Raw genomic sequence first — 21,327 nt, 5'->3', positions numbered from 1 at the left:
CTGTTACCTGCCCACCGAAGTGGCACCTTTTCGTCTACGTGCATTTGCATGCTTTTGAACTGCAAGGTTGGCAGGAGCTGGACAGAGCAACGGGAACTCACCCCGTTGTGCAGACTCGAACCGGCGACCTTTCGATCTACCAGCCCAGCAGCACAGCGGTTTAAACCACTGCGCCACCTGCAGTCTGTGAGATCACAACAAATTGTGGCAAGTTCTTAAAGAGATGGGAGTACCAGACCATCTTATTTGTCTCTTGAGAAACCTGTCAAGAAGCAACAGTGAGAACTGGACATGGAACCACTGATTGGTTCACAATTGAGAAAGGAGTTTGGCAAGGTTGTATACTGTCGCCCTGCCTATTTAATTTGTATGCAGAGCACATCATGAGAAAAGCGGGGCTAGATGAATCACCAGTTGGAAGTAAGATTGCTGGGAGAAATATCAACAACCTCAGATATGCAGATGATACCACTCTCATGGCAGAAAGTGAAGAGGAACTAAAGAGCCTCTTGATGCGGGTGAAGGAGGAGAGCACAAAAGTTGGCTTGAAACTCAACATTAACAAAACTAGGATCATGGCATCCAGTCCTCTTACTTCCTGGCAAAGAGATGGGGAAGAAATGGAGGTAGTGACAGATTTTATTTTCCTGGGCTCCAAGACCACCACAGACGGGGACTGCAGCCAGGAAATTAAAAGACACTTGCTCTTTGGGAGGAAAGCTATGGCAAATCTAGAGAGCATACTAAAAAGCAGAGGCATCACCCTGCCGACAAGAGTGCGTATAGTCAAGGCTATGGTTTTCCCAGCTGCAATGTATGGCTGTGAAAGTTGGACCATAAGGAAGGCTGAGCACCTTAGAATTGAGGCCTTTGAATTGTGGTGCTGGAGGAGACTCTTGCGAGTCTCTTGGACTGCAGGGTGATCAAACCAGTCAGTCCTAGAGGAGATCAACCCTGATTGCTCTTTAGAAGGCCACATACTGAAGATGAACCTCAAATTCTTTGGCCACCTAATGAGAAGGAAGGACTCCCTGGAGAAGAGCCTAATGCTGGGCACAATAGATGGCAAAAGAAGGAGGGGACGGCAGAGGATGAAGTGGCTGGATGGAGTCACTGAAGCAGTCAGTGTGAGCTTAAGTGGACTCCGGGGATGGTGGAGGACAGGAAGGCCTGGAGGAAGGTTGTCCATGGGGTCGCAATGGGTCGGACAAGACTTCGCGACTAACAGCAGCAGTTTGTTTTGGTAAAAGCAGAGAGGGAAATTCTGTGTAATCTCGAAAGTTGCTTTGCTCCATTGCATGGCAGAGGAGTACCCCCTGCAGCCACACAGTGGCCTGTAGAGGCCAGCATGTTTCCCGGGATATCACTGCAAGCAAGCAAAATCTCCATGCAGAGCTAAGTCACGAATGTTTCTTGAATTTGCACCAGCTATGGAGAGAAGCCACCAAACCTTGCAGTCCTGTGTGTCTATCCAGAGGTAAAACGGTGGAGCTTAGGTAAATATAGGATTGCCTCCTCAGTCAGACTGAATGTTTTAAATTGCCCTTTTCCCTCTTTTTCTCCAAAGGGGGTGGGAGGTAGAACCGTTCTTCAACAACACGTCTGAATAACAACACCTCCGTGTGTGGTCATCACCCACTGTGCTGGACACCAGTTTGGGGGAAATAATTGCTCTTTAAAAGTTACAAATCTTATATAGGGACTTGAATGGTTAATCCAATATGCTTGCTTTTCAGTCTGAAGCTTCCTATTGTAATATAGTTTCATTTCCACACTTATTTACCAAGGAAGTTTCTTTTGTTTTGCTAATAGGTTTGGTTTTACATGTTACTCTTTTACTTTACAGACAAAAGAGTTTTCCTAACATTTGCAATGGTCCTGTGTATGACTACTTTAATGATGCACAAAGAAGTGTTTCGAAATGGAAAGGATCTCATTTAAGATAGTACATATTTGTAAAATTTAATTTGGATTTAATGAAAGTTGTTTTCATGTAAAACAATTCAGAGGCAACAGTGTTTGGGAAAACGTGACAATCTTGCTTAGGCAAGACTGGAAGGCCTTGTAGGAAGCCTGGCTGAGGCTGTGGACACGATGGTCGAGAATATGTTGAAAGATACTGTTTGCTGAAATAGTACTTTAAAACAATATCAACTTACATAAGGACTGAAGAAAAGCCAACCTGGATCAAATCTAGGCCAGTGTTTTGTTCCTGGCCTAGCCAACTGGCTGGCTGTGTGAAGCCCATGAAGTACAATTCCACCTTCCTGCTCATGTATCCAGTAACTGTTATATGGAAGCAGTTTCTCTGATATTGAAATTAGAATATAGTTGTTAGGATTTAGCAGTCACCGAGAACTTTATCCTGAATTGCTCTTCTGTTGGACCAGCTCTTGGTGATGAAAACTCTTTTTCCACTTGAGTCAAACCAGGAAAACTTGTACACATTTCCATGGAAGAGCTGTGTGATGTAACAAAAGCCTTGCATTCCCGAATGAACTTTCATTGCCTCAGAAGAGTGGCCCAATTTGTATCACTCACCAGGACACTGGTTGTTCTCTGATGTGGGGTGTGAATTCCAAATTGATTGCAGTTGTTCAGTCGCAGATAAGACGACATGAATTAGGGAAGGCAAGCTCTCCACACTGGAGAATGCTGGAACAGTAGAGCTGGAAGGGGCCAAGCGGGCCCCTGAGTCCAGCTCCCCGCGCATTGCTGAGCTGTTTCTGAACACCTCAATTCTCACTTGTTCTACACGGGATTATGAGGTCTCCTCTCCTAAAGGGAGATGTGGGAGCCAAAGATTTTTGCAGCAGAAGCCCCTGCATTCCAAGCGAGGAGGCGCATGACAAGGATAGGTTTAGCTTTCCGTCCTTGCAACGGAGTGGAAGGAAAGATCCCCCCTCCCCCGAATTTCTTCACAGTTCAGAATACTTAAAGGCAGTACGAGGCCTGGACCAGGACACATTAATCTTGGGCTTGGCCAGAGGCCTATAACTGCTGGCACGAGCAGACATCTGGGGATGCAAAGAAAGAAATTCGTGCGTGCCAAGCCTGCACCTTTCACACGCTACATTAGGTGCAAAATTGGCCATTGTTTGGATCTGAAGGAATAATGGAACTGGTTGAAGTACAAAGTAACTTGACTGTGGGTGACATCTATAGGTCAAGCGATGCCACTTTCATTTTCTCAGGAATAAACGCAGAGATGGTACCAGTTTAGACATCGTAAGACAGATGATCGGTTTTGTTCCCTTTTTGCATCTTTGCCAATGGAGAAGGCTGCTGCAAAAAGATAGGACCAAAAAAGGCAAATATTTAAGAGTTATTGAACAAGATACCTGTTCCTTAGTGAAATTTGACTAAGCAGAGAGCTTTGTCTCAAGTTTGTACTGCCGATTTCAATGTTTTCTCGGAGCATTTCAAATCTGTATTCTCAATTTAATACTTTTTAAAGGGTTGCAGGGAAAGTAGTATGCACAAATCTTGTTTTATTTGGCACTTAGCTTTGGGAGTTGTTTTAGATATTCTTTTAACTTGTGTAAGCAAAAGGTTAATTCTAAAAGTCAGTTTGCATTCTGAAATTTTATTTAAATTTTTAACATGCCGTTCAACACTAAAAGTCTCAGTCTGACTTTGAAATTTTTGTTTCAGCACAGTATCCTGCCCAGGCAGATCCTTAGAAAGGACTGGACAGGTAGATAGGAAAGGCAGCATTCCTTTAGATAACCGGGCCCTAAACCATTTAGAGCTTTATACACTGTCATTGCCATCACCTCAAGACACGGACTCCAGTTGGTAGCCAGTCCAGATGGAACAAGAATGGCAACATATGGTCCTACCTGTTGGTCCTCCTCGATAGCCTGGCCACTCTGTTTGGTACCAGTGGAAGCAACTGGATACTCTTCAATGGTAGCCCCACGTAAAGTGCATTGCAGTGGTCCAGACGGGAAGGTCACTTGTTGCCAGGCTCTGTCCATCCAGATTCCCATGGAAGTGCCACTGATTTGAAGCAAAATGTTCTCTCCGCAGCTGAAGTAACGGTGGGCAAGTGCTGAGTGAGAGGGTTAGTGACTAGGCATGCTGTAGCCCCATCAGGAGTGATGCTCATGGTGGCTTGAGGTCCATCTTGTTTGGGGATGCTGTTGTAAAGGGCTTCAACATCCATGGAAACTAGGAAATTTCTGGAAAATTGTCAATGGACTCTAGTGTCCTCAGGAAATCAGTTCTGTCCCTTATGTAACTTGCAATATTGGTGACATCTGGGCTGAGAATGATTTATTTATTTATTTATTTAGAAAATTTCTATGCCGCCCCATTCGCCGAAGCCTCGGGGTGGCTCACAACATAAATCAATTAAAATAATATAAATTAACAATATAAAATAAGTCACCCTGGCCAAAGAATAGAATAAATACTATTAACAGTTAAAATGATGTTTGAATAAAAAGGTCTTTGCCTGGCACCGAAAAACAAATAACGACGGCGCCAGGCAGACCTCTCTGGGGAGCGCATTCCATGATATCTACCAAATGGTAGATTTGGACCCACTGGTAGATCTCTGAGGCTTTGCAGTAGATCAGCAAGGATTTCGGACTCCCAGTTGTTTAACAGCAGCAGCCACAGAAGGAAGAAATGCTAAAATGAGGAAAGTTTGCTACAACCACAGGTGGGATTTTGGATAATCATAGAATAGTAGAGTAGGAGGGGCCAAGGAGGCCATCAGCTCCAACCCACTGCTCAGTGAAGGACTCCAAGTTCAAGCATCCTCAACAGAAAGCTGTCCAGTTGCATCTTGGATGTCTCCAGTGTGGAGGAGCTGACCACCTCCCAAGTTCATGAGTTCCACTTCTCTAACAGTCTGGAAGTTCTTCCTATTGTTCAGCCAGAACCTGGCTTCGTCCCTTGAGCCCGTTATTCCGTGTCCTGCACTCTGGGAAGATCAAGAAGAGATCCTGGCCTTTCCTCTGTGTGACAGTCTTGCAAGTACTTGAAGAGGGCTATCCTGTCTCCCCTCAGTCTTCTCAACTGGTGGGGATGAACTGTGAGGTCTGCTCTAGCACTAGAAACAAAACATCTGGGTTCAGAATTCTTTATTCCAATTATGTTTTTTGCACCAAGTCCTGAGTCTTGGCGTTCCAGGAAAATACAAAGCACAACCCACACGTTTTAACTCTGCCCAACCTTTCTAAAACTAAAGCCACTCTGCATAAGCCAATGGAAGCCTTGGAAGTTTATTAATCTCCTTTATTCAAAGGGATGTTTAAAACAGACCTAATGAAAGGAAAAAAACCTCCCCACGGATCTACCAAACAGCTTAGTCAGGTTAGTCTGTGGCAGCAAAGTGAACTGGGCCTATGAACCCTTATTTTAAGTGGCCAAAGTTTTTATTTTAACAGTGGCAAGTGAATCACACTTGCGCGCGCCCATACACACCCCAGTCATGCATCTTAAGAGTTAGCATACTGGGGATTTCCCCCTCTTTTCTGGCTTTCTATTGTGGCCACTCGCCATGAGAATGACACTGGTTTCAGGCTGGTTAGCTGGAAACCTGGCATTTTTGCAAATCGAGAAAGGGGAAGATGAAAATGCAGATGTAGAAAGCAACAAAAAAGGTCTTGTGTAGGCCCCTGCCCAAAAAGATATAAATTTGAGGAGAATCCTCAGCCTTCACAGAGAGAAAGCCGATGAAGAAGAGTCGCTGTCGTATTTTCAGTAGACCTGTCTTACTAGTGGCGGCTGTGACGGATGCAACCCAACACAAAACTACTCTTGTCCTCCAACATGAGGAATGGATTTGCTCCTATCATCCGGCGATTTCACAGCGTCAGCCTGAAAAAAAGGTCTGAACTTTATCACCCTTCCACAATTGTACTCAGGGTGGAATACCAATTACAGCAGCACAATGAAACAATTCAAAATGAAAAGTCACATATGCCTTCCTTTCAGGCTTTCTTCATCCAGCCACTTCCACTCCCCCGACTGCCTTCGGGACACTGAACTAAGCACTGTTTCTTGTGATCACACAATCTGCATTTTTACATCCATCCCAATTTTTCCTGTGTCAGCCAACTAAGTATTTCCTTCTACTGAACAACTCCTCACCCCATTATTCCCTTAAGGAATACTCAGATGCAGTTAGCAGAGGTTTATTTTAACTTCCCTCCCTTTTGAAAACTCTTTCAGAGTATTTTCTCCACTAAACTTCCTAGTTATCTCTTCAGTCTTAACCGCAAATTTCTAGCCCTTGGGAGATCCCTTCACGAATTCCATTTTCCTTAGCTTTCCCCACACTCTGCTAAGGACACCACGAGCTCACATTGTCTTCAATTCACAAGCATCTCAGGATGTCCTGCCACCATCTCCAACTCTGCATCCCATCCACATTTATCTTTTGAGTGCTGCCTAGCGCCCTTCCCTCTCTCACCGATAAATACATTTAATCCCCATCCTTTGCTTTCTGTCCTGAGCTGCAGCCTCCCCTTCAACTGCACCCCTCCTGGCTTTTCCCAATATTCATTCCACTGGAGAAGAGAACGAAAAGCTCTAATGAACCATCTCCACCCCTTTGATGATTGGAATGCCCCTCCCCTCAGACACAAATCTCTGGATATCGTTTTACAAATAAAGTAGAAATGTGGCAGTTAACCAAGCAGATTCCTGCAAAAGTTTTGACAGTAATTATATACAGCTGTCTGGCAGCTGGTTGGAGTCCCGCCCTCATCCAGTTCTCTGCTCTCTTAACTTCCTGTCCATATTCTTTGCAAACCTAGGCACAGCGGATGATTCCCTGGCACTTTACTTCCAATGCACTTTTCAAAAACAGCAAGATAATTATGGCTGGATCAGGCCCAAAACTAACTTTAAGCTTGAAGTGACTGTGAAGAGAAATAGTCACATACTTAATTGGAACATTCAGAACAATTTATTGAAGTCAACCTCAAGCAAAGATTTAAATCAGTGGAATGTCATTTTAAAAACCTTTCCAAATTAATTTTCACGGAAGCAAAAACACATCTGAATTCCAAAGTATTTGTAAAATAAAAAAGGCAACATCTCAGTAAATATAATGTACAAAAATTATGTTCCTACCATCACTCACATTCAGTAAGAAGCTAAAATATTACAGGCAATTCTAGATACACTATGACTAGTAAACAATGAGCTATCTATATACAGGTTAACCAAGGTTTATAGATTTCACACTATGCAAGAGAACATAGGTAAACAACAAAACCCTCCAAAATGTTGTTAAGTCTCAAAGTCTACGCAGCAACATCAAGTCATAATACAGTAACGTCCCCATGGAACACCCCCAGGGAAAATTAACACTACTTGTTAGTGTTAAGAGCTTCTATATTTGGGGTTGAGAAACTCCTAAGATATTGATTTTTAAGTGAATATCAATGATTTTGCTATTAAAGACTCTGGTGGTTTTTGTTAAAATAACATTTCACAGAATCTACAAAGTTTGGTACATAGTAACAAGGTCTACAGAAATAACGATTCTACAAAGTCATTGTTACAGTTAAAGAGTACACAGGAATGGAGACAAATTGTTGGTATTGGTGTCCGTTGTGCAATATCACATGTGTGGGTACAAATGAATTTGTCTTTTTTTTCTTTTCAATAGCAAACTCAGAATAAGCACATACTCTTATAAACAATAAAAAGACACAGTCTTGTTACTCGCCAGTCATAATAGCTATTTTACCATCTTGGTTTTCAATGGCAACACAAGTTATTTAAGAAAACAGGTGCAGGGGAAGGATGCTAAGTAGACCAATCTGAATGGGTAAGAAGCAGAACTAAAGGTTTCATCCTGTTAGCTCTCTTCGGAGAGCCAATTCCGCCAGGATGCCCCGTGTGAGGGCTGTGGGGCAAGTGTTTGGGGAAGCATTCAATAGGTTGCTCTAACTTCTTTCCAAAAGCAGAAAGAGAACCCAGTAGAAATCAAGCCATACTAGGTTACTGTACATTTCCCATTAGTACCACTAATGGGAAGCAGTGAACTGGTGAACAGCTTTGGCAAAGCAGCAGGGTTTTTTTTTCTTTTATTTGAAATGAAGTTACATATGGATAAAAAGGACACAATCCACCATGTACCGTGCTTAGGCTTCCTTCCTTCCTTCCTTTCAATGAAGCTTGTGTAGCTTTCTGTGCAAACTCCATGGACAGAAAAGGTAATTGCCCAGCACGGCCGTTTGGTAGAATGTGCTCTTCATTTTCGGCACGGAAAACACAGGTGCACCAAGTGCTTGCTTCATTTCCTCTTACTCTCTCCAAAACCCCGGGAGCAGCAGGACATGGCTGGGTGCTGATTTGCCCATCTCCATCTCGCAAAGCTATGTGCAGTACGTCCAGGAGTGCTTTCGTAAGTGCATTTTTCCCTGAAATGTGTGAAGGGGACCGGGGAAAGGAGGAGGGCTAGTACTGAAAGTAAACATTAGGTGGAAAGTCGTGATGCTGCCGATGCCTCATACAGTAGCTCTCTTTCTTCAGAGCGTGGCGCAGGGAGACACACAGGCACTTTCCGAGTCCTTTCTTTTTGCCTTGCGTCCGTAACGTGCTACAGGAATGGAAAGCAATCTTATATTCCATGTTAAGGTGGGGAAAGAGACTTTTGCTATACGATACAAAATGCATAAATAAAACACAAGCTGTAAAGAAAGAATGGAAACGGCTTCAAGTACATTAAACCCTGAATTCAATGAGGCAGAAGTTCCAATGTTAAAGTGACTAAATTCGTACCAGCGGCAGATATTCCGCCCTTAACGTCTCAGTATATACACAGTCAACTCTGGTTAGAAGGTAATGATATTCTAGTAGTTACATCTTCCCAACACCATCTGTATATGTTAGAGGCAAGAGTCCAAACATAAAGGCCAATAAACACCCAAGCCCCTTTTACTTCGTGATACAATTTCTACAGGGCTGTTTCTCACACTGAATTTTGCGTACACAGATGCACACCTGAGGGCTGATAAAACACAATGTATGAAGTACCTGCATTGTATATTACAAACCTATAGTACAATACAAACACTTGTTTTAAGACACATATCTGATATTGGTACAAGCTGCAGGGGAGTCTCCAGCCACCCGCCGCAGCAGACTCACATCTTCACATAATACATCTGGAAGTCCATCCCTGTCAGGAGATGCAAGGAAAAGCAACACAAGGGTGATCACACAGGTGGTTGTCCACCAGAGAAGAGAGAGCCATGAGCCACCACACTTCTTGAGTCTGGTTCCCTAAAACTCAACACGAGACCGGATAGAAAGATTTAAATGGCTGCTTCTGAGGGCCCCAGCACAGGGGCGGGCATGTTTCCTGGCTGTCTGCCGCTGGAACACATGAGAAAGTGGCAAGTCGGGAAGTATGCGTGGAAACACTGCTGGAGAGGCGATCCGTGTGCCTGCGTGAGCGTTCATTCTGAGGCACTGGGCTGACAGCCAGGAAGCAAACCTGCAGCATCGACCCTGCGGCCTTCATTGTGCCACCTGCCCTTTTTGCAGTCGACAGCGGGCCTTTTCCTGCAGCAGTGCGTGTGTGTTATGAAGACTGCAGTGTGAGAAGCAGACCAAGTCTCTGGTGAGTGTGTGTGCGGGGACAATACGGCCAGAAGGCTTCCTTACACTACGGGCAGCAAGTTTGGGCAGAAAGCCTCCTTCATCTTTGTATAGCTCAGGTAACAAGAACAGAAAGCCGCAGTATTTTAGCTGAAGACATCCTGTTCTTCACTAAGGTGCATGCTCTGTACATAGTCCAGATTGCCACCAGCCTTCAACTAGCTCAGCCTCGCCCCCAGCAAATGTTTCAGTGATTCACTCTGAGACTAGATGACCATGATTAGAAACGAAGTGGGGGACATTACCAGTGCTTGATGTTCTTTCTCCAGGCTTAGCCTTTTCTGTAAAACTGCGGCTTGTCAGTCGCTGCTTTTGTTTAAACCAACTGCTACAAAACTATCCAAGATAACATAAAAACTTAGGTAAAACTTAGAAACATGTGAGTGCTCCTGCTCAGAACTGAAACTTCTTAGCCTAAGGAGGAACCTTTGTGGTGTTCATAATAGAACAAGGTACCTTCCAATAAAAGCTTCCTTTTTCTCTTCATTGCACGTTTTAATGGAAGAAGTTTGAAACAGTCATTTAAGCTGCATGGCGACATGCAGTGGAATGCCCATTAATTCTATGGAACCTAAGTTGCCACTCTATGTATGTGGGGTATTTGCCGAGATGGTGACCCTCCTGAAATCCACTCTATTTATAGAAATCTTACCCACCTTGCTTCCTAAATCGCACTCAGAGCAACAACACAAACCATAATGATGCTGTTGGGTGCCACTCTAGAAAAATGCTGGGGGTTGTTTTCAGCAGCGGAAGCAAGTTTCCCTTGCTGCTTCCTTAAACCATGTGAAAAAGCAAGGGCTGAAAAGTATGCTTGGCAGTCCGAAGCAGCTTAGGAAGGAAGGACTGATGCAGTGCAAAACGCGAAGTCAAAGTGGGGGGTGAGAGCAACCCCCTCTTTGACGTACTAATGTTTATGGGCCAAGACAGTCAGCCTAAGGGCAACACGATAGCAACATTTCAGAACTCCATCATATCCTCAATGACATCTGTTGCCCATCATCATTAAATCCTTTCAGAAGGCTATTTTCCCCCTCAAAATGCACTCTCACAAAATTTCCGCAATGCCTGGCTACTTGGACAGAGGAGTATAAGGAAAAAGCACTGACGTGTGTGGGGGAAGAGGTGCAGGCATGCCTGTGTGCATAAAGAGAGAACGAGTGAGTGAGTGAGTGAGTGAGTGAGTACTTGCAATATTCTGCATCCACCAGCTTTATGGAATGGGCAGAGAAGCTTTATAAGCAAAGTGTAAGGAAAGTACTGGGCTTAGAATTTTAGACTGGGACAAAATTCCTTCCCAGAGTTTCTCCCCCATACCACACTAATAAAAAAAAAAAAAAGGTTGTCAAACACATTCAGAAAACGAACACCTAACTTTTAATATATATAAACCAACTGTAGTGTTTTTTACTTTTCTCCTCTAGCATTGCCCTTTAGTGTAATCAAGTGCTTGGCATCTTCCTTCAGTGCTCTGTACCATTCAATTGGTCCACAAAGATCTTTAGGAATATGCAAAAAACGAGCAAGCAAAAACAAGCCACCATATTCAGGAGGCTGCAAAATGAGGCTGCAAACTGAATGGAAGAGCTAAGGGACATTTTAGGTGCTTTAAAAGAAATGTAGTGTGCTGATTTTTTTTTTTTTTATGGCTGTACAAATGAGGAAAATAGAAGCTGCATTTTCTTGTCCCTTAGATCATAGACCTTTAAAAGCAGAATACAAAGCCTAATCAGAAAACCTAAACAAGTAAATCCTGGCATTACAAGAATATACCTGCCTGCCTGTTTTCTGGTATTGGCACAACGAATCAATGCATTAATTCAGTTAAAAGTGTCTTCAGTACAAAAAAATAACTTTAAAGAGATCCTTGGAGCACCCAGTGGAAGAAAGTGTAAGTCAAGCTGGTTATTTCAGTGCTGTTTTGTTGATTTGTGAAGAGCTACTAATGAAAAACATAATTTCTAAGATAGACACATTTCTTTGTAAGACTGACCCTTCTTATTCAATGAAGAGGTCCCATTTGAGCAAAACAAACTTTAAAGCCAAATCAACTATAAAACTCTACTACAAATACTAAAACCAAATGACATCGTAGTTCTTTTGAATGCTGAGGAAGCTTGGATGTCAAGTGATACAAGGATATTGGGATCATTGGCAATGTGCCATGATACAAGCACCAAATTGATCATCTAAAATGCACACACCTGAAGGCCAAATTCTGCCTTGCAAATTTAAGAGTTATAACGTTATCGGGGCCTTATTAGGGACAAACCCATGGGGCCAGCTTTGTTCTGTACATGATCCATGAAACAATAGTCCGTCAGAACCCAATCAGAGAAGAGACTGGAAACACAGGTGGTGAAGGCAGTAGATCCCTACCTTGATCTTGATGGTATGGCAAGACTCGCAATAGACAAGTAAAGCGCTGTTCCAAATTCTATCTGCTTAATTGCCTTAAAATTCAACAGTGGCAGAAAAGTGACATATGCATAATTAAACTGGGCACTGGGCAAAAACATGAGACATCCCTTGGCTGCCAACAGCCTTTTCACACTAACATTAGTGGACTGTGACAGGCACAACCCACCAGAAGCTTCTGCTGCACAATTCCTTTTGTAAGAAAATAGGGTTCTAAACACCAAAGATAAAGCTCCCAGTGGATGGCACTTTTTGCAGATGAAAGTGTAGTGTAAAACGGAATGCACTTCAAGGATAAGTGGATCACGTCTCGTTTCCTGTGGGAAAACTTCTGCACCACGATCATTGTTCACTCACTGGAAAGTAATGCAAGAGGTACCATCTTTCTGTCTCAAAACTCTTGTCACGGTGAACTTTATGGAATGAAGCTGTCCATCAGCTGCCACAACAGGTTTTGGATCCACCCCCTAACAGATTTATCTGAAAGGCTACTGGTGTGCAGGGCAGCTCCTTCTTGTACTTCTGAAACTAGACAGGGGGGAAAATGACAGATACATACTGAGATAGATACCAGGCTGGTGCTTCTACACACTGACTGTAATAGGACCAGAAATCCTCAAAAGTCCATCAAAAAATTAAATAAATAAATATTTTTGCTATGTTTGGTTTCTACACTCAAAGAACATTTTAAACATGATTTTTTTTTCAATGTCAGAAAGGTTTCCTCTTCTAACAACGACAAAGGGTTGTCAAGACACTTCTTTCCTGTTCTTCGAGAGCCCAAAGGACACGCTCAAGGGAAAAACGGATTGGACCGCACATGCCCCAGGCCGGCTGCCACTCCGTATTGGATGGTCCCTGTCTGAGTTCCACAGAGGCAGTTCTAAAGACAAAGACTGAGGGTCCCATGGCACTTGATCCAAATTTGTAACAATTCACCACTCAGAGGGGCGTGGGCTGCTTTTGTGTTTTTAAGAGAAAGACATGTTTATTCCTTGGATTCTTCCTCGGGATTCTGTTGTTCCAAGCGGCGCTTGATCTTGCACCAGTATTCTAGGGCCACCGGAGCCTTCGGGTTGTGTTCAGAGCAGCACGGACGTCCATCCAAGGCTGAGGCCACAAGTGCTCCTTTCTCGTGATCCTTGCAGTACGCATGAGGGCAGAACTCGCAGAAGGCAGTGGCAGGGCTGCCGCAGACGTCACACTGGTGCCACGGACATTCCCATTTCCCTGCAGAGAGCGAGCAGAGGAATCAGGTCGTAACTGGGAAGCAAATACTCTGCCCTCTGATTGCCTAGACACTTAGGGCCAGCTCATTCGTTATGCCACTGTACCTCAGCCTCACCTGGTTCATTGTGTTGCCCTGTGGGTTGACTGTTAGTTTTCTGATTTTAAATGCTTTTGGCAGCCCCCCTGGAAAAATCCTCTTCTGAGGAGGAGCTACGGCTCTCAGAGGCCGGCAACATCAAGAAGCCAGCCAGGGCAGAACACGGCAGGGGGAGCATGAGCTATGGCTTTTTCCCCACAGCAGGAGCGCAGTTCTCCTTAGTGCCCGATTGGAAGGGACTCCTCAAACTGAGTGGATTCCTCGGGAGCAAGGCCTGGAATGGGCTGCAGCTGAGCCCTGGGTTGGGCTCAGGAAGCTCTGGCAATACAGGATCAGTTAATGACAGATTGTACGTTACCATTTAGGCTGTGATTTTCTTTACCTTGCCTGCTCTTCAGACCTCTCTTTGGGACTTCTGCTTCTCAATTATCTCAACTGAAATGTTTTGTATTTTCTGTTTTTAATTATTTAATTGTGGAGGGTTTTTTTAAAGATACAGATGTGGTTTGTGCATAATGACAACTGGTGGTCCAATCAGCCCATGATTTGTTGCTCTGTCCAGAGTTAATGCATGCTCTGCTTGCCAGACGACTGAGCAAACCAAATTTTCTCCTACACTGTCCCACATGCCTTTGTACTGTGGTAGTACGAGCATGCAGATTAGTTGGATTTTTTAACCACTCTTTCATGCTACTTCATACTGTCCTACATGCAATGACAATATCCCAGTTTCCCACCCCGACAACAAACCATGGGTTCTTTTCCTGGATTCTTTGTAGTTAACAAGCCGTAGTTAGCCCATAGTTCTGACTTCACATACATGACCAAGCCATGAGCCAACACATAGTTAATTAAACCACAGGTTGTCATGAAATGTGAACCAGCTCACAGTGAAAAGCCTATATACTGATTAAATACACAAAACCAACCCAAATGGGCCTGTCGTCATGAAGAGAAAGGAAGAAAGGGCTGGTAAGGAAAAGTGGTGCTGAGCAATGTTACTACAACCTGCCCCCTTTGCAAGCATTTGCTCGTGTTTCCCCCCGAAATGTCCACGAGCAAGGGAGAAGAGTGGCTAGGATGCCAAAGTCTGGAGGAACAAATCTGCCACAGCACCATTCGCTATATAAAAAAAGAGAAAGGGCCATTCATAAAGCACCACTCAAAGTTCCCCTGGTAACAGGCATCCTACATGAATATTTGAATCACTGTGTGAGTGTCAAGGCATTTTGGCCGGAACGTGCCATCCAGTGGGAAGAACTTGGGAGAAGCGGCAGGGAATAAAAGCTCACCGTGAGAGACTAATGCGCTCAGTGAACCTCGAAAACTGTGCATCTGATGGGGCAGGAGGTAAAACCTGAGAAAGGTGTGAGGAGGAATGGAGCTCCCTGTGAGAAGGCTTGGCGGCTGGAACTCTGGGCCGGACTGCACACTGCACTGTTTTGCATTCCTGCTTTAGAAGTATGAGAGTGCTTCCTAGGCGATTTCTCAGAACCAGAACATGCAGAAAGCCAAAATGAAAGAACCAGGCATGCCGTGGCCCACAAGCCCTATCCACCGAGCCCCACTCCAAGAGCATCCTGTGAACAAGTGCGCTCAGGCACCTACCAAAGGGAGGCTGTGTCAAGTTAAGGCAGAGGAGGTGGTAAGCTTTGGGACAGTCCTTTTTGTCACACATGACCAATTCACCCCCGTCTCCACACTGGAAACAGTTATCCTCGTGCATCTGCTTCTGCTCTGTTTTGATCTTTCGTTTCTTCTGCTTCAACTTGGCGTTCTTAGCTTTCTCTTCATTTGCTGTTGCACATGCCGTCTGGTGTATGGGAAGAAAAGTCATGGCAGTTCAAGATCGGAACACTGATACTGTAAAAATAAGAGCCAACATGTCTCCCCTCACCCCCTGCACCTGCCATTTCTAAAGGCTTAAAAAGACATGGGCACTCGGTAACCAGAAAGTACATTACCCACACTGGTTTGGGGATGCACCGAACATTTGGCTCCATCCCTGCATGACTGTATGGGAAGGTCATAGGAAAAAATATATAAGGAATGGCCTTGTTTATCTTCTCCAAGAAACCTCACTACATATGTGTGGGGAGGTTAGAGGGGATCAGAGTATCGTTAAAACCGTTTGCAGATTTTGTCCAGGAGGTCTTTCCCCCTTGCACAACTAACCTTTGGCCGCACTCCCAGGAATCCGCTGCAGTTATCTGCTCCACAGTGGCATTCTGTCCTGCCATTCCCCAGGCAATCCAGGTTGTAATTAAACGTCAACTCCATCCCTGAAAGTTCAAGAAGAGTAGACATGCTAGACATTTGGAAGCAATGCCTGCACGCTTACTTTGGTACTTCAGAAAATGATAATGCCCGTTTAGGCCAAATCTTAAGACAGGGAGGTCCAGCAGCCAAGTTATTTATTAATCCAGGTGGCGACCTTCACTGCCCCACTCTGCAGATGCTCTCAATTGATCCTACGTGTTTCAAGGACGAGTCACTACTTGCGGAGTGGCAGATATGCATCGGGACCCTCGTGTGCCCCGCAAGGTGTCCTGCACCACGCAATCTCCATACTTTTCTTATTTTTTTAAAACTGTGCCCTCATTGGAAATTATGGAGAAACTGAACTTGGATCAAGGCCCATTTGGTGTGCATGTGACTCACAGTGAAACTGGATTTTGGCATGGCAAATACTTTGCTGGGCGAAGTTTCCCCATATGGTGTACTTCCAGTGCACTCCTCTCCCCTGGAGCGGGTGAAAAATGAAGAGGATGCTGCTTCCAGAACCCTGCTGGCTTGTGCTGGCCAGAGCAGAAGTCCAGGAGGATTTTTTCCCCATTTTTCCCTGGTAAAGCAGGATTATTTTTTTTGTCAGAGGAGCTGTATAGGGGAATGGAGTGATTCTAGATTCAGTGGAACCAAAATCAGCTCTGTCCCAACATCCCTCCAGTGACAAGGAAACCTACTTTTCTGGCTCCAGCAGAGCATCCCACTCTTATTGGGTGAAAGGCAGAAACCTAAACTTCTCCAGGAATCATCACCAGGGGCAGGACTACCCTGTTTCCATATGAATACAACAATTCTGAAATAAGGAGGCAGCATTCCTTGTTGTTAGACCATGCACGTGTGTGTTAGAGTTGCACAGAAGAAGCAGTCGTTATTTTCAATGAGGGAACAATTGGGTTCTCACAAAGGGAAAACCCACATTGAAGGACTGAGTATGGCTTGAATGTGCTTTGCTTTTCATATGTGGCGTACTGGTGTCATCTGGATACCCCCATAAAGAAAACCTGTGGCTTACTGTTCACCATGGTTGTTCAGACCACACAAGAACCCACGTTTCAGGAACAACTTGCAACTGAATGACAACCTCAGTTCACCCCAGAACCAGACCTTGAGCGCTGTCAAGTACAGGGTCTGTGTGGCTGGAAGCCAGTCACCGGGGCTGTTTGCATGGCAGGACAACCCACCCTTGTCACAAGCCATGATGGACCGGCTGCATTACAAAGTACACATGACGAGCCTGATCAACCCCCTTAAAAAACCGTTTTGAAGGGACAGGTTGTGACTGCTAGCCTTCAGGGCAAGAAGAGAGGACAGCTTCTGCCTGCTAAATGGGAATTCTAGGGGTGGCTGGCAATGGCAATGCCCTGATAGCCATTTGGAAAAAGCAGAAAGGCTTTTTCGTTGCTCTTGCCAAAAGGCTTGCTGGCTACTGGGTCCCACCCATGGTGTGTTCAGAAAACATGACAACCCACCACAGATGGCAAGAAAGCCACCCTTGGAAAAGGGGACCCTGCTCACATGACCAAACAACCCACCTACAATAACAAGCCATGATGGATTGTTGTGTCATCTAAACACGCTTGCTGTCTTTTCCGATGCTTGCTATCCATAGTTTAGGTAAGTTTGCATGTTCAGAATAATTATTGACAAGCATTGTAATAAATTAACTCAACCAATTAAACAATACTAGCCTAATCTATAGTTTACCTCAAAGACAGAGAGACAATGCAGTACTGATAGTATTCAACCACATATGAAATGTTAGTGTTACAGGCAAATGATGCTAATCCTTCAGAGGAAAAAGACAGCAAGGAAAGCTCGCAAGAGAGCCTGCCTTTCAAGGAACAGGGAAAACAGAGTGGTGCTTTTACCTGCAGGAATATCACACAGAGCAAAGAGTCCGACTCGGACATCCCCATTCACTGTCCACTTTTGGGTTTCACAGTTGGGGTTGCAGCTGTGATTCATAAAGCGAGAGTAATTCCCCTTTGGGCCAGCATCTATTATACGGTCCTTCAGTAAGTGAGAAGAATATAAAGTCAGTAATGCACTAAATATTATTAAATAATATCAATATTGTCTTAAATTAATACACAAAAGAACAAAACTCTGAATTTGCAGGGAGATAACTGCATTGATCTGGTACAACAAACACCAAGGGAGTTGTGCCACGATAACTCAGGAAAATTTTTAGGTGCTACTAAATTCTTTAAGTAGGTCGGGGGGAGGGAGACACTGTGATAATCCAGACACCCAAGACAAGGGTGAGACAGGCTGGCCCCAACCAATGGCGAGGACGAAGCATGAAAAAGTCCTGCTTTTTCAAACTGTTCCTACTCCACAGTAGCTGGGACCAAGGGGCACGATATCACATCACCGATTCCTTCTCACATCAGCTAGAACTTTTCAGGGTTTCCTGCTTGTTGTATTTCAGGCAGACAAGCAGTGGCTTGGAATGAAGGGCCTCAGGGCTAATGAAGTCAGCATGGATATTTTTATGGGCCTGGCTCAAAAGTGCCAAAGAGCTGATCTCACCAGGTGCTATGCAGGAACAATATGGAGCAGCCCAGTGGCAGGAGCTCACTTCAGGCCCATCACAATAGAGCTACTGAGACCCAGCAGGTGTGATTAGCTACTGTTCTTGGCCTGGATTTCACTTACTGGAATTTTTTTGGCTTTTAAAACTATGGCAGACTTTAAACTGGGATTGTACTGTACACTGCACAAGCCAGTTCCATATATATGTTCTAGAAAGTGTGCTCCTTTTTACCTTTGTAACAGTCAACATATAAAAATTGGTCACACTGTTCTCATGGGCACGCTTGATTCGCAATCTGCACTCTTCCTCGTCAATTAGTTCACCAACGTATTCATTGACAAATTCACCCTGAAAGAAAGCAGAAGAAAAACACACAGAATGAATGTCAAAACTTAAACACTTACAGAAGACAGCCAGCTTGGTAAAAATAGGAAGAGTTGTAGCCTTGAATCTGTGAGGCTTGGGGCCAACTCATACCTCTACGAGGCCTCCCATAAGCTAATCTCAGTATGTCACCTGTGGAAAGGTAACTGTGTGCTCCCAGAATAGCTGTGAAGGCACAAGAACTATAATTTATTTAAAATTAAATGAATGTGTAAGCAGCTTTGTCATGGCCAAGGCAGTCTTCCAAGCAGCTCAAGGCATATGCCTGCATTGGAAAAGAAAGAGAGATCCACTTCCTTTCAAACAAACATTGATGGTCCCTCCCGACTTCTGATTGTAACAGAATCTGGCCATAACCTAAAGGAGAATTATATGTGTTTAAGCCCACTAATTTTGGAGAGAAGTAGAGTATGGCCTCTGCATTTGTTCTTGCTGCTGCCACTTTGTTAGGACAAGCTTCCACTGAAGAAGAGCAAACATGCTATATGGAAAAGCTAAAAACAACCTGACAGGGAGACTGGATTGAGATGCAGCAAGCCGCCCACATTCACTAGAACATCCTAGCCAAGTGGACATTTGAACAGAGATCTGCCCAGTTCAAGCCCAACACTCTCTTTGTTATACCACGCTGGTTCTCCTCTTTCCTGTTTTTTAAGGCAATCCCAGGTAATGCACAATATTTAAGATTTATTTAGTGTAGGGTTTTTAACTGCATCCCTAAAAATAAATTTGGATGGTGTTCAAAGTCCAATAAAACCATTAGTTTTCCAGTATTTGTTTAGTTGGAAAATCCATGTCTAAAGATCACAAGTGATGTGGGATAAAGCAGAGTGTTGCCAACCCTTACTTTTGTCATACAGAAATGTGTATACATGTCGCTTGCATCCCCAAAGAGCTGAGTAGTCCATCTGAACTAACTGGGGCCAAAGCAATTGTCTATTCATGTAGTCTTCAAGGCAAAGTAAGACAGCCATCTGGTTCAGGCAACAGAAGCATTTATTCCAAAAGCTACCTTTTTAATGTTCCGTTTTGTCCTAAGACCCCAGCCGCGCCGGTCAGTTTTTATAATTTCTGCTTCTGGATAGAGTCTTTTGGTAAAGCACTGGTTCTGACAGCGTTCTCCTGCAGGGCAAACTTGCGGGTGGCATTCATACTGCAGCATTCGGTTTAAACACTCCGACTCCAGTCCACAAGGGTTCTCGTCCGTTGGCTTGCAGTTGCACCGAGGGATCTCAGACAAGTCTGCCACTTGAATCTGAACCTTTCCGACTACTTTGTTGGACTGTGGAATGGAGCAGAGAGAGATAAAACTTGCATTTCCAAGTAGATGCACAAACACAGTGCTGATTCACCTATTGATGATTCATGGCCACCACTTACACCCTCATCCCTTGATGAATGGCACCTGAAGAACGTGCCATTGAAAAATACAGTAGGTGGGAGGATAGAAGGCCTATGATTTTTATAGAATAACTTTTGCAGACAGACTGTAGTTCCAGGCAGACAAGAAAATTCCTTTGCATGTACAAATTATCAGTTGATGCTGTTGTCATCATCATCCTCAGATAAACGTACATGAACAAACAGAACCAGTGATTTTAGAATGAGGACTGTGCCTTCACCCAGTGGACACACATTTCCTCCTCAGGTCCTTCCCATGAACAGGCTCTTACCTGTCTAGCTTTAGCCGGGGAAATCCGAGACCAGAAATGAAGGAACAGTGTTCCCCGCTAATGCCGGTCTCCTGTGTCGGCACAGGATCCTCGGAGCGCCCCACTGCAGTGCAGCCGTTGCAGTCTGCACGTGGCCTGGGATGCTCTGACATTATGGGATGTGCGTAGGTGTGTGTGAATGAAATGCTTCTCTGTGGACGAGAGAATGGAGGTGGCCCTGCCCTCTTCCTGTTACCAACACCCATTAGTCAACATCCTTCATTCAGGCCAAAAGTGGTTCTTGATGGAAAATGAGGAAACGCAATGCCTTCCAATTATAAAGCACAGCAGGATGAACACCCCCTGCCACCATGTTTTAAAGTTAAATACATTCTCATTTCTCCCCCGTTACAGCCCACACCAGAATTCCTGTTGTTCAAAGATGCACTGGAGTACAGAGATTTTTGGAGCTATGATGTGAAGGTGGATTAGCAGCCAGTTTACGTGACCTTTATTATACGGCAGCTCGGTCATGTGAGCAAATTCACCAGGATAAATCATTTTCATCCCGCTACTGTAATACTAGCCTTCCTTTCTCAGGTATCACCATTCATCACTGCTGTTCCCAGAGACTGTGGGAACCTGCCTTAAAATTAACTAAGAATGCAAAATGGATTTTCTTCATTCTTTTGTGAAAAGGCTTGCAATAACAACTGCTTAACTCATCCAACACACACACACACACACACACACACACACACGCAACTCACTTTAATGTGTTTATAGGGAGGTGGTTTTCTTGAATTCCTCTCAATCTCAAGTGCTTCTTTGCTTTCTCTTTGTGCTTTCAGTTCCTGGAAGCGCTTTGCGGCTTCTTCAAGTGCTGTGTGAGGGAGTCCAAAAGAGGGAAAGGAGATAGTGTTGGCAGCTCACATGAGTGGAAAACATCACCGCTAACTATTGTTTAGTCATCTATAAAGAAGAGGCTTTAAACAATCACATACTAATATCAATTAAAGAAACCTTACAGCGCAATCCAATACAGGACTAACTTAGAAGTTATTCCCATTCAGTTCAATGGGGCATATCCC

General features: G+C 44.3%; 1 protein-coding gene across 6 annotated transcripts in view; it reads right to left on the bottom strand.

Annotated features, from left to right (window-relative positions):
- Positions 1–6,910: 6,910 nt before the first annotated feature.
- Positions 6,911–21,327, bottom strand: part of NSD3 (nuclear receptor binding SET domain protein 3) — an 88,152-nt gene continuing 73,735 nt past the window's right edge. For 5 of the 6 annotated variants that reach the window (XM_044437322.1, XM_044437321.1, XM_044437320.1 and 2 more), the window contains 7 exons: positions 21,007–21,119; positions 19,597–19,866; positions 18,432–18,548; positions 17,533–17,674; positions 15,554–15,660; positions 14,987–15,191; positions 6,911–13,281 (listed from right to left, as the gene is read on the bottom strand). In XM_044437322.1, the coding sequence (XP_044293257.1) occupies positions 13,040–13,281; positions 14,987–15,191; positions 15,554–15,660; positions 17,533–17,674; positions 18,432–18,548; positions 19,597–19,866; positions 21,007–21,119 (1,196 nt within the window). In that variant the 3' untranslated portion in view covers positions 6,911–13,039. Of the gene's footprint in view, positions 13,282–14,986; positions 15,192–15,553; positions 15,661–17,532; positions 17,675–18,431; positions 18,549–19,596; positions 19,867–21,006; positions 21,120–21,327 lie in introns of those variants that run through there. The other variant, XM_044437325.1, reaches the window with a different exon arrangement.

Source organism: Varanus komodoensis, unplaced genomic scaffold, assembly GCF_004798865.1.
Source record: "Varanus komodoensis strain SLA01 unplaced genomic scaffold, ASM479886v1 scaffold30, whole genome shotgun sequence".
NCBI classification, from domain to species: domain Eukaryota; kingdom Metazoa; phylum Chordata; class Lepidosauria; order Squamata; family Varanidae; genus Varanus; species Varanus komodoensis.
The sequence above is the reverse complement of the archived record's forward strand: the minus strand, read 5'-3'. Positions and strand labels throughout refer to the sequence as shown.